Source organism: Carassius carassius, chromosome 40, assembly GCF_963082965.1.
Source record: "Carassius carassius chromosome 40, fCarCar2.1, whole genome shotgun sequence".
Classification (NCBI taxonomy): Eukaryota; Metazoa; Chordata; class Actinopteri; order Cypriniformes; family Cyprinidae; genus Carassius; species Carassius carassius.
The window spans coordinates 22,361,515-22,375,081 of record NC_081794.1 but is presented as its reverse complement, the minus strand read 5'-3'; the positions used below and the strand labels follow the sequence as shown (position 1 = coordinate 22,375,081).

Below are 13,567 nucleotides of genomic sequence, written 5' to 3'. Positions count from 1 at the left end.
ATTATTGTGAAAAGTTACTAAAAAATAAACACGAAAAGGTCTCATGTGCCTTATAAACATTTAACACTTATGAGCGAGACAAAAACAATTCACCAAAGAGATCTAATAAACCACAGTACAGTCTCTGTGTAAAAAAGAGAGAGAGTAAATTACGTGTTCCATAAAATGAAAGTTACTTTTCATTTTAAAGTTACTGAAAGTTAATTTTTTATAACATTATAATGTTAGGCCTACATATAATAGTTCTAATGTATATGCAGTTATGTATGATATTTTAGTTCTGCGCATGCGTGGAAGCACCACGCTGTAGCCAATCAAAACGCGCGCTCTAAATTTCAAACTACCGGTAGAACACAGACAACAACAACAACAGGCGAGCCAAGCGTGTGTCTCGGTCCTCTGTCTTATTATTTTACTCTCCATATTCAGAAAATGTATCTTAGTTGTGACGACCAGACTAAAATGTACTTTTATGAGAACAGACTTCAAACATTCGTTGGATGGCCGTTTGAAGAGGGCTGCATTTGCACTCCACAAAACGTGAGGAAACCCTTTGATCCGTCAAAATGGAAAAACTGGTTTTGTAGGTGGTGCAATACAGTGTTTACACCTTTCACGGTTTATTTTTTGTTGTTGTTGTTATTGTTCTTTAGATGGCCAAAGCTGGATTTATTCACACCCCGTGGGAGAATAGTCCAGATACAGCGCAGTGTTTCTTCTGTCTGAAAGAGCTGGAAGGATGGGAACCCGAGGATGACCCTGAGTGAGTCCGTGTCTCTTCAGCTTTCTATTGCATTAGAGAGCTGAGAGAGGCTTTGTCTATGTAACTTAATGGAATAAGACTCGGATTTAAAGTCAGGGATATTAGATTTATTAAATGTCATCAGTTCTCTTGTTATTATGTATTTTGTTCCTAATGCGCTGTGGTTTTCTTGCATTATCAGGAAAGAGCATAAGACACATTCTCCTACTTGTGATTTTATCTTGCTGAAGAAGACTGTGGATAGTCTGACTGTGGAGGAGTTTCTTAAACTTCAGAAAGAGAGACAGAAGTTTATCATCGTAAGTAGGGGCTCACTGACAGATAATGTAGTCACTTTAATTTATATAGAGCTTTATGCAGTACATTCAGTTTCAAAGCAGCTTCATAGTAAACAGCAACACAAGTTCATCTTCTAAAATTCACCAGCTATGAAACAAATAAAAATTTTAGCAGCTCTACAAAAAAAAATTAATAATAATAATACTGGCATTATTCATTGTTTCAGTTCAACATGTTTCAGGTTAAGGTTTTTATAGAAAACTATAATCATAAAAAATGTGTTACTTGAAATTTAAATATGTTTTAACTGAAATTAAAGTTGTCAAGGCAACATTTCTCATTTTTAAGTTTTTCTTGATGTACTAAAATAATATTTAATAGGTCTTAGACTATACACTAAATAAGAAATTGACAATCACACAACAAAATTAATAAAACTAATTCAAAATATCAATAAAACTATTATGGTATTTAAATTCTACTAAAATAACCCTGTGCCAATTTTGCAAAATTCATCAATTGAAACTAGTTAAATTCAGCTATAAGCAGCTTTACAGAAAGCAATGGTGTCATTTGCAGGGCAATAATTGTCATTCATCTCAATGTTAATTCAATTCAGTATTTCAATGTTAGTGTAATTATCCAGTTCAAATGTTGTTATCATCAGGTAATATCAGTGCAGTTAAATCAATTAATATTAATTTATCTTAAAACCACAACTCAGCACGCCAAACGTGACATGGGCAATGAATAAAGTCTGTCATCTATCAGGTGATGGTAGTGGACAATATTTTATATGTATTTGTGTTTATATATATATTTACTTATTTATATTCTATGCTTTAGTTTTATAAACGTACCCCTCTTACAGGACACTTAATTTATTATACTTTAAAATTTTATATTTCCCTGTATTTCCTTGATTATTAACAGTTGTAAATAGTTTTTAGAAATTGTTTTAAATGCCACTCAACATATCTCTTAATTTTCCTCTATAGTAAATGAACGAGTAAAATAGATAATTGTGTTTGAGATTTTCTTTTTTTTGATGAAATATATCTTATTTGGAGTCTCAAGTCTTATTTTTTTGCAATAAAACTGCATCTTCCAAATTTCCATTGCTAAATATTAGTATATTTTACTTAATTTTGTCATTTACATGCTTAGAGAATTCACTGAACTAAATGATGAGCTCAATTTTTGCATTATTGACACTATTTTCCTATTTAATGCTGTTCAGTTGCTTTGTCACAATCTGTATTGTTAAAAGTGCTATATAAATAAAGGTGACTTGACTTGACTAAGAGTATGAATGAAGTAACATATTTTGTATTCTTTCAGAAAAAATCATGTAAACAGGCGACTGATAAATTTGAAGAGGCGGTGAAGGTCAAGAGGGCTCAGATCATCCAGACAGCGATGGGGGACGAGTAAAGAGTTTAATTTTGCTGTGGTCTGATTTTTTTGTGGAGCTCCCTGCTTTTCTTTCTTTTGTACGTCATGCAATGTTGTATGTTTTATAAATGTTACCTTGATGAAATTTGTATGTCAAGCCACCTGTTGAAATTGACCATATACACATTCTTTATACTATTTATTTGAAAATTATCTTAATTCAATACTCTCCTATGGCCCCTTTAAAGTGTTTAAGGGACGTTAAAAGTCTTGTGACTTATGTCTTTTTCTTTGTTTGTCTGTTAATTATAAAAGCTGAAATAAAAAAAAAATATAAAAAGATCTTGTAGCTGTAACAACCTTTTCAGGTCAGGAGAAGTCAATAGTAGTTATTAAGATAATCGCAGCTCAGCTCTAAAATATTACATTGTCTAAATTGCTCTTTGTGAGACTACAAATCTTGGGAAATCAGTGTGAAATGACTTGTATTTACAAATAGATACATACTTTGATATGTTTTGTTGCAGTTGCTTTTCATATTTTCATGTATTTTTTTTTTATTATTACAAAAAGGATGGATGATTGAATAATGCCATGAAGGGTGTTGGTTATACACTATACGTCATGTTTCCTCTGTACCAGTCATGCGTAATCTTGCGCTCAGTGCTGGTTGGACACGGACTGCACACACCGGTGAGGAATAAATGTCCAAGCAACCAATCTTTTTTCTTAACAGCACAAAGTTTTCTAGTAATAACCTCTTTCATGTTGGATGCATATTGGATGGACAGCCAGCATCACTTATTCCAGCTGCTGGGCAGCGCGCGATTTATTCCTTGAGCTCCTGGCCCCCTTCTGTTCAGTATCTGATCGCGTCGCGCAGCCACATGGTATGGTTTTCAGCTTAGGTTTTGGGTTGTCCTGAAGCAGAATCGCATATATTTGGACCGATATGAAAATTACATTCGGTTCCGTGGTCGTCGGCGGGGGGTTAACGGGTGTTCTCAGTTTCATCTCTTTAGCGCTTGCCATTGGAACCGAATACTGGTACATCATCGAAGACAAGCGCATGAATCACACCGACCCGGGGCGCACTAACTCTGGACTTTGGGGAGTTACAGAAGGTAAGACGCTTAATTTTAATTCTTTAATTAAGTCTTTAATTTTAAGTCTTTACTCGTGAGGATCTGTGAGTTGCCTCTGATCATATAGTCCTATCATTTCATTCATTGGTAATATCTTGAGCTTTTACTGGTGTGCGTAGCCTACTGTTCGTTTGACCAATGGATTACCAGGACTTTTCTTGGCATAGGCTAGTTGGATAAGTATTACAAATAATTTAATAGAGGTTGCACCCACAGTACAACATCTAGCCCACTAATACGTTAAAAACTGACCATTTAAATTACATAGAAAATAAATTCTGTATTTAAATCTCTAAAACTTTCTTGGCGCACTGAAGGTTCGTCGTCTTATGCAAGTGCATCCCAAATTGTAATTTGGCGCCTCAGCTATCTGAAACACCTTTTAGGCAACACACTATCTACTTTTCATTTATATGTGAGCATTTTTTTTTATCGATGTACCAGTCACTGATCGAGCAGCTGTTGCTATAGGCTAGTTATCTCCTCACGCTAAATCGAATTTTGTGAGTTCTGCGCAGAAATTTAATTTTGGCTCGACCTTATTCTTGGTCACGGAAACGTATTTGAAAACAAGGGTTCGAGGTTAAAAAGAAGTGCAGTCATAATTTACACCCTGGTGATTTGCTTGTGTTTTTGTAGATGTCCAAAGTCACACAGAAGACACTGGATATTCAGAATCAGAAAGGCAGATGGAAAGTGAGTGTTGTAAACCCTTTTCATAAATACAACAACCTTAACTCCCTATAAAAAACAGCTTATTGTGCTGACGTGTTTAATTATGAAATACATCTGTCTATAAATGTTTCTCTGAGACATCGTTTTGTACATTTGTATGGATAAGATGTTAGGTGGTTTTTTATAAGCCATTTCTGTGTAGCTTAACAGCTATGATTTACTTCATTAAGTCATGCATAGCGTGATTGCCATCTTGCTGCCCTTGAGTCTGGTGATGCTGGTGTTTGGAGGTATCTGTGGTCTCGTCAGTTCCCTGGCCAGAAGCCGGACACTTCTGATCGGATCCGCTTCATATTTCCTCCTGTGCAGTAAGTTTGACCCAATGAATGCAATGGTTAACTCAGTAAACCTCTGCTGTTATAAAATCAAACATATCAGTTAATGTATTTCCCGCAGAAAGAGAGAAAAAAAAAGTCAACAGAAACTTCTGAAATGCATTCATTGATGAACATACAGTAGCCTACAATTCATTGCTTTCAGTCACGTGACTGACTCAAATACACAGAGGGCAAAACATCCCTAGAACGAGCATAAGGCTCTCAGTTTTCCATCTGTTTCCAAGCCCCAAATATTTAAATCACCCCTCAAAAGAAAAAAACAAAGATATGTGAATAAATTGCAAGTTTTGGCCATTTGCAAACCATATTATATGCAATGCTGCAATATTTTAATCACTAAACAGCGCAGCAAAACGTAGTGAAAAACCCTTAAAGTGCCTTAATGTATTCAAAACAGTGATATTAAAAAACAATTTCAGTACACACCTTATTGATTATGGTTAATTTATACAGGCAAGCAGATAAGCCCATAATATGATCATAATGCACTACATGGTTTTCTATGGGAAACCATTTAATGTATAAACGTTGTGTTTATATTCTGGGTTCATCTGCTTGCCTGTACAAAGTATGCATCATCAGTAAGGTGTATACTGAATTTTGTGTTATAATTAAAGTTAAATTGTCTGTGGAAAAAGGAATTGACGAAATTGAGATAAAAGTAACCTTGCTCATACAAGCACAATTTTTACAATAATTACCACACAGCACAAAGGAAATAACTATAGCTGTTCACTTTCAAAGAAGAGTAAGCAGTAGAAGCCTCCACATGCTGATTGCTTCGGCAGTGGGCGGGACTAATGCACATGCACTAATCTCATTGGTTAGTGCTCACCTTTCACTGTATGTGTTTTGATTTCAGCATATCACTTTTAGCAAACTCTGACAACGTGATTAATATTCATAAACCCAATAGCCTCAAGCACTGACAGACAATTAGCAATCTACCTTAGGGAGGAATTAGGTGAGCAAGAGAGAAGTCAAATTCTGTAAGTTATTTTTGTTAAATTTAACAAAATATTTTACATTTGTGTGTGTGTATATATATATATATATATATATATATATATATATATATATATATATATATATATATATATTATTATTTTTTTTTTTTTTTTTTTTTTTAATTGCGTGTACCTAATCTCAGGCAATTTCAGCTTTTGTCTGCAGACTGATGGGTTACAATACAGATAAACAAAGTTCAAGTTCAAACAGTTGGCTCTGCAGTTCTCTGAATGACATTCAAAAACTGGAAGACTGAAGGCATTACTCACCTGGAATAATTGTAATGTCAGAGTCTTATGGGACTGAAGTTATTGCGCTTCACCATTTTCCTCCCATGAAATTGATAGGATAATAGAGAACTTCCCCCCAGCTATTTCTGTGATTAAAATGGGCAATCTTAAGGTAAAAGGATAAGGTGAAAAAAAAAAAAAGAAATCTGGATAGATTTATGTAAGAATAATACAGCGCTCAGTAATTCTGACCATGCATCAGTCTCTCATTTAAATGGGATTTTATTTCTTTTGTTCTTCTATGAACACATGCATGAGCAGAAAAAAAATAATAAAACAGAATAATAATGCTGAGTACAACCAGAGCTCATTTCCTGAGACCCCTGCAAGAAATCCCAAAGCAACTTAAGTATCACAGGCAGGATAATTTTGCTTTGATCTTCAAAAATACACACACAGTCATTTTTGAGACATAGCTGGCTTGCTCTTTACCCCGACACCAAAATGCATCTCAAAGCCTGTATCTGAGAGTGTCCTCTCACTATGTAGCCTGAAGACATATGACTTGAATAAAGGTTTCCTTAAAGGAATCAGCTAATGAACCCCAGCATTTGTCACTGTGGTAATAAGGAGCGCATGGCAAGTGTTTTAACACAGTGAAGTTTGGAATGTAAATGCACGGTTAAAATTGTGGCATCTGCCTTGTTACTTACTTGTATTGTCTTTTATGTTTTGGCATGTCCTCTATTTTTTGGATTGGTTATCACAGACAAATATGGATGCAATGTTGAAGGAATATTAGAATTTCACATGGACTGTACTTCATTCTTTCTCTCATAAGATGGTGCTTTTAAAGTAATCATTCACCCAACAATAAAGAAATTAAAAATTAATAATGAGAGTCCAAACAAGCTGATAAGTAAGATTAGGAAACTACTCAGAATACTTTCAGAATATCAGTGCATCTATTCACCAGGCTGTGATTTGTTGCTCACACAGTGCTGTATAAAATAATAAGTAGTTCCTTCCTGGATAGTACAGACTGTTTGTTCTAAATCAACCGACAAATGTAAGATAAAAAAAAAGTCAGTTTGTTCCCGTCTAGACTCTTGGCCATGCTAATTAGAAACTGTCTTACACTCTCTGTTTATTGGCTCTTAATTTTATGTGCATATTATGGCTGATATGGAAATCCATTCTCATTTTGTCAGTGTTTAATTAGATGTGATTTCTGCTGCTGTTTATCCACATCAGCACATTCTGTTTTAATGAAGATTTGGTAATAATGGTTCTCGTCTTGAAATCATCAGGCACTGCAGGGTGCCACAGGAAGCTAGTTTGACTTCCTCCCTGTTTATATTGCTGATGCTTCTCTCAATTCTGAGAGCAGATGTGATAGACTAGTCATGTGTGTTTATGGCTCTGCGCTTACAGTAAGAGCATCGTTTAGGGAGATGTTCAGCGAGAGCATCGTTCAGCTCTGGTTCAGATGATTACAGAAAAAGGCGAGTCATTTTTGGCAGCTCAAAATATTTTATAAAAATATGGGTTTATTAAAATAAATCACTTACATAATGCAAACATTAATTTGGGAGCTTTATTAGTAAAATATGAGCTCGAATGAGTGAGAATAAAATCCCTGGATCCAGGCAATTTAGCACAATTGCAAAAAATGTTACTGGCATTCAACAACTGAAGCAGAAGCTTATAAAGACTTGTATCAGTAAAGCATAGCAACCTTGTTTTACAGAAATTATTTGGAGACTCAAGTACTGAAATACATTCACCCTTTAGCCATCCAAGATGTAGACAAGTTTGTTTCATTATCCAAATAGATTTAGAGAAATGTAACAAATCCATCAAGTGTTTTTTCTTTAATCCATCACCAAAATACCATAATAACACTTTATTTCAGTGAAAAAGTAAATGCCCTGTTCTTTTCTCAAACCAAAATCCACCAATATATTTGTTTAGGGTTGTCTTGCTTATAAACAGGACTTGATCTGTGCATATTTCTCTCCCAATTCAGTCGAAATGACGTATTCACTGGAGAAAGCAATATTATGGATAGAGGACTCATATTTTCAAGTTTTATTGTTTATTACAAACAGACAGCTTTTCACAAGACTTTAAATGTACTTATTTTTATACTTGTCGATTATTGTGTTGTTGTTTTTTTAGTAGCTGTTTGGACTCTCATTTTGACGGCACCCATTCACTGCAGACGATCCTTTGGTCAGAGATAAAATTATAAATTACTCATTAAAAAAAAATCTCATCTATGTTTTGCACGGCATTTATACACTTAAAAATGTATGAATTTAGTTGCATTAAACAATAAAATATCAAATAATGTGGTTTGTTTTAATGCAATATAGCACAAATTTGTCAAGAAAAACGCACCACAGAAGTTTTAATAGGTACAAAATACCTGTCTTTCTGCACAGTAAAAAGGTATTTTGGCTTCAGTGCTCATGACTGAATACAGATATGAATGTGGCATTGAAGACGTTAAAACCATCACAGCCCACACACATCCAATGTTCTATCAACTTCTTGTCATTGATTAAAAGAAATTGCCAAGCATAATAAAAGCGACTAGATTTTAATGTACTAATCTGCTGAATTAAGACTGCTTGCCATTTTTAGCCCACATTTTAATATGCAATTGTCTTTTTAAAATCCATCTACTGTACATCCATCATCTACTGTACACAACAAAGTGAAGAATGCCTTGTATCCTCTGATAGAACAAGAAGTCTAAGGTCTAAATGATGCTTAATTGGTTTTATTTGTGTGTGTGCATTCATGCGTGCTTGTGCATGTGTTTTCTCAGGTCTTCTCACTCTCTCTGGGGTGAGTCTGTACATCAGGTACTCTCAGAAGGCTCTGGAAGAAACTGAAAGGCGGATGGGTCGTGAGCAAATGGCTCAAGTGCACACATCATTCGGCTGGTCTATGGGCATGGCCTGGATCTCCTTTCTTCTGGAGGTGATCACTGGTCTTCTCCTACTGTTGGCTGTCAGGCTGGTGCCTTTAACTCAGTATGAAGAGTCTGTCGCCCCCATATAGAGACTGACCACCACCTCCTTGAACCATACATGTCCATTTCAGGCAAGGTAGTCAGTATTTGTCAAGGTAAGGCCTCCTCTCTGTCTTACATTGTTATCAAATATACATTTGAAAAAAAATGTAAAGTATGTTTTGTTTTCCAAACTTATTTCACGTGCTTAAGATCATGAAAAACATTTCTTTTGACTAGTACTGTAGTGTAGATATGGACAACCAAATTGCCCTTTGCAATATGCAAAAAATACATCAGATGTGGATATCAGAACTGTTAAGTAAATTTCATTTATTCTCTCTTTTACAATTTATAGCATATAGACCACTTCAAAGGCCAACTGTCTGGCTCATTTTCATATCTTTTGTTGATAATTGCTACTGTAATTGCTAGTAAATTTAATGTGTTTTGCACCTCTCTATTGTATTATCTTTTATGCTGCTTTCCATGATTTGTGTGTTCACTGTTTTTCTCTTGCTATTATTATCCTTGATTTTACATTATGAACGGAGCATGTAACAGGAAGCGTGACCTAAATGTATGTTTTACAGCCATCCATTGTTCATTTAAAATTTGTGTAGTTTATGAAAAGGCTTTTCTGAACAAAATTCATTTGAATTTTGTGGTTTGATTTGCTTTATATTTGATACTTCTACTTTGATGTTTTATATGCAGGCTTCTGAAACTTAACATTTGATGATTGAGTGCTTTGAATTTTTTTTTCACTTTGATCTTTTCATGAGTCAGGCTGTCGCGTTTAGAAAACAAGTGCTAAGATGGATCATATCTAATCATAGTTATATGTCTTACATTTCTATCCATCAAAGCCAAACAATCAGATTTAAACTGCAATGCCGAGAGACATCTCATAATTCATGAGAAGCTATGTCTTGTGAATGCTGTTGTTCTTAAAATACTGTTCTCATAAACAGTGTTTTGCTTTAAATACAATCTTCTCATTTAAATGTATGTTTAAGTGCTTTGCACTTTAGCTTGATTAGTAGCTGTTGTTGTTTGTCATTTCTAGTTGTTATATTGTAATTTTTATTATTCTGATTTTGGTTTATGGCAACATTGAGGAACATTATGCTTTTGGATATTCATCAAGATTAAAGCTTAACTGAATTGTCTGTATGTAATGGTTTTTGTATTTGAACTTTTTTTTTGAACTTTTGTTTTACAAAAATGTTTCAGGAATAACATATTTGTGTGCCAAAGGGCAAATATGACTTACAGACAAATAATAATAATCAGGGACTACTATAATATTTCAAATTCTTAGTATACACTCTGATCATATATGGAAAAAAAAAAAAGCTTTAAAAATATCAACAACAGAGGAAGACATGTGATTCACAGTAGTGATTCAAAAGGTGCTTTTGGCACACTTGGATGAATTTATGAATCATAAAGAATGTATTGTCTTAAATGAGCACCCTGTGGTTTAAATGTTTTCTATGCAGGATAACAGTATGCCATAGACGTCATAGGTCTATTTTTACACTTTCTGAGGGTGACAAACTCTGGCAGAGACAAGAAATCAGAATCATTCAACTTCATTTTCAGGTGTGGAAAGAAAATTGAACAAGTGAGTGATGAGACTGCCTTTTTTAATTGAAAAAACATTGGTCTTGATGCTTCTTTCCAAAACTAAATTGATTATTGTTAATTTGTCTTATTACAGCGGTTTCATTTAAAGACCAGTCTGGTCTGTAAGCATAGATTAGCAAATGCTGCATCCCAAACAGATGCAAATGTTTTTTGTTGAATTATTCACAAACTATAAATTCTGCTTTGTTGCCATCCCTAATAAAATGTTTGACATCTTTTAGATGAATACATTGAGTCCAGTAATAGCACTCAAAGCCCTCACTGAATAATTTTGAATTTCTGTTGGAGACAGTCTGCTTTTGTGGCCTCCTCCATAAGTAGATGATTAGTCCACCCCATCAGCCGTACACAGCCCCATCAGAGCGTTAGCAGACCGCACAAGGCTGAAATTAATGTTCCTTTGGGCTGGCCTTGTGGCTCACTCCATAATGGCACATGGCAGTATTTTTCCATCATGAGATGTTTCACCCATATATGCAGTCTATCAATGTGCCCATTCATTCTCTGGTATTTATGCAACCACATGCAGTATATATAAATACAACCATTAATTAATCCCAATGAGATTATCAGCAGTCAACAGTTTTACTATTTAAGTTTTTTTTATATTTATCTCATTTTTCATTCCGTAGTGTAATTTAATGTGCACATTTATTATAACAGACTTCACATTACAAAAATCCTAAAATGCCTTTAATTGGCAGAAAATACAAATTACTGCAAACAGGCCAGTCTCACAAAGCCACTCAATTGTCCACATTTCACCACAAAATTAAGTGTACATTAATGAGCATAGGCCTACAATATTTAGCATTTAGCATTAGTTTTAGGACAATTTCACATATTTTACCCAATTCTTTACCATAATGCACTTAACATTGTACTACTTTCATTAATATGAAATCTACAGTACAGTACAGCAATTGTTTACTACTTTTTATTTTTCAAATTTGCACAAATTCAAATCACTACAACAAATACTTCCATTATATAGAGAATCTGATTTGCATTATAGTGAGAATATAAAATCTATGAAATCTGCTTAATTCTCATGAAAATGATAAAAAAAAAAAATTCTTTAAGCAAAATGTAATTATTTACATTCCTTTTATTTTAAAATTGGCATAATACCTGACATTTTCCTTACAGGTTTTGTCAGAATCGCCCACACTTACTCTATTGATGTTGTGCACATGATTCTGCATAAGTTATGCAATTTTTGTCAGCCATGATACTGTTTACAATGTCTTGACTAAATTTTGAGGGCTGTTGAAAACCGCAAATAAAATGAATTCAAATGACCAAAATTATTTGAGGGATGTTTCATTAAACAAGTTTGTAGATCAAGCCAATTCATTCCTCGTGCATGCTACACCAATAACATTATCTGCATTATCAGCCAAGATTACACAGTGGCTCTGAGCCCCTTCTGAAATCTCTGCTTTTTCATGATGATCCTTCTCTACATGACTACATCTTATCCTTATGAAGAACACTTATTAAACACTTGATAAAAACAATAAAACCAGCCATAATGTGTCTTTTTAAAAGGTCTCAAATTGATTCTGCTGCTCAAATAATGCACTTAAACAAGATTCAAATGTCAGTCAATAGTTTATTGTGGGAAACCATTAAAAGTGTGTGTACTTATGATTACATGGGTACTACAACGTAAACATGGTTTATGAGGATTTCCTCCTGTGTCCACATAAAACAAAAGGTTTAAAAAACATACAAAACTGTGTTTTATGAACACGTCACTGCAGTGAGAGAACGGAAAACAAGAGTCTGCTCTTTTTTTCAAAAACAAAATTGTTTAAACTTTTAAATTATTTGACTTCATTATAACCTCTAGGGATAAACAGAGCCCATTTAGCTAGTGACTAAACTGTATTCAGGTGTAAGCTAATCATCATTCATTATAGTTCATCATGATGGAGGTGGTTTCCATGCATCTAAAACCCTGAACTTTGAACCTTTTGTACCACCTTCATTCAGTGTATCAGAAAACCTGACATTCAAAATCTTGGAATGATGATCAAACCAGTATTTAGCCAATAAGACAGCAGTGCCTTATTGATAGTGAAACTTTACATCTAGCCTATAACCAAAACATCCCAATAACCCCTGTATACATACATGTGTGTATATATATATATATATATATATATATATATATATATATATATATTAAAATAATAACCATGAAATTCACAATACATTCCTGAGGGTGCAGGTTTTTCACAAGAGAATAGGGTAACCAAATTGCATTTTTAATATAATGCATCCGTTAGGGTTAGTTCTGCCTTCAGTACAAGTTGCTGTTTTCTGAAACCCGTTCACAATGTTTTTATAGTACAGTGACCTCTTATGTAAATAAATCAAGGGAATTTTGGTTTCTCAGTTCATGACCCCTATAAGATCCAGCCCTGGACACCAGATCCTGTCAGAAAATATGTGTTTTGTCTGGTAACAGAACAGCTAGTCAGCAAAATAGTCTAATACCCAAAACATATTAACAGCCTTCTTTCAGCCAAGAAGTTGACTGAGCAAAACTAGTGAAGAGCAGAAGCTGGAGTCAAAGTGATGATGATAAAAAAGTAGCAGAGTTTATTGAATAGTCTGTTTCAATGCTCCCAAAGCACAACAAGTAGTGTTATACCAAACAGCTTCACAACAACATACCATAAACCTTGAATTACCATAAATATTCCCTCTTATCTCTTATTAATAAAGACAAACAGCGCCTGAAAAATACGTCATAAGACTGCACAAAAAATGAAAAAAATAAAATAAAAAGCAATAATATATGACTAATTTAAAAAAAATCAATTAAATTAATATATAAGGGCTATAATGATTATATGATTTGATTTAATGGAATAATGAAATGACTATAAATGAACGACTGAAGAATAAATGAACATAAAAGAAAGTAAAGTACAACACAAATGTATGATGAATGTATGAAAACACATGCATTTGAGGATCTACCTTCA

General features: G+C 34.0%; 2 protein-coding genes across 2 annotated transcripts; both read left to right on the top strand.

Annotated features, from left to right (window-relative positions):
- Positions 1–336: 336 nt before the first annotated feature.
- birc5a (baculoviral IAP repeat containing 5a) lies at positions 337–2,582 on the top strand. Its single transcript, XM_059532630.1, has 4 exons — positions 337–540; positions 654–763; positions 945–1,062; positions 2,384–2,582. The coding sequence occupies exons 1-4, from the start codon at positions 433–435 to the stop codon at positions 2,474–2,476; spliced, it is 429 nt and encodes a 142-aa protein (XP_059388613.1). The 5' UTR covers positions 337–432; the 3' UTR covers positions 2,477–2,582.
- Positions 2,583–2,992: 410 nt separating this feature from the next.
- tmem235b (transmembrane protein 235b) lies at positions 2,993–10,091 on the top strand. The gene is made up of 4 exons (XM_059532628.1): positions 2,993–3,561; positions 4,222–4,278; positions 4,488–4,625; positions 8,730–10,091. The coding sequence occupies exons 1-4, from the start codon at positions 3,390–3,392 to the stop codon at positions 8,963–8,965; spliced, it is 603 nt and encodes a 200-aa protein (XP_059388611.1). The 5' UTR covers positions 2,993–3,389; the 3' UTR covers positions 8,966–10,091.
- Positions 10,092–13,567: the final 3,476 nt, after the last annotated feature.

What these genes read in the sequence shown, in the direction of transcription:
- tmem235b (XM_059532628.1), top strand. Translation starts at nt 3,390, where the DNA reads ATGAAAATTACATTCGGTTCCGTGGTCGTCGGCGGGGGGTTAACGGGT. An exon ending in ACTTTGGGGAGTTACAGAAG is followed by an intron (nt 3,562 to 4,221) that starts GTAAGACGCTTA and finishes GTGTTTTTGTAG; the next exon opens with ATGTCCAAAGTCACACAGAA. An exon ending in TTCATATTTCCTCCTGTGCA is followed by an intron (nt 4,626 to 8,729) that starts GTAAGTTTGACC and finishes GTGTTTTCTCAG; the next exon opens with GTCTTCTCACTCTCTCTGGG.
- birc5a (XM_059532630.1), top strand. Translation starts at nt 433, where the DNA reads ATGTATCTTAGTTGTGACGACCAGACTAAAATGTACTTTTATGAGAAC. An exon ending in GAACCCGAGGATGACCCTGA is followed by an intron (nt 764 to 944) that starts GTGAGTCCGTGT and finishes TTGCATTATCAG; the next exon opens with GAAAGAGCATAAGACACATT. An exon ending in AGAGACAGAAGTTTATCATC is followed by an intron (nt 1,063 to 2,383) that starts GTAAGTAGGGGC and finishes GTATTCTTTCAG; the next exon opens with AAAAAATCATGTAAACAGGC.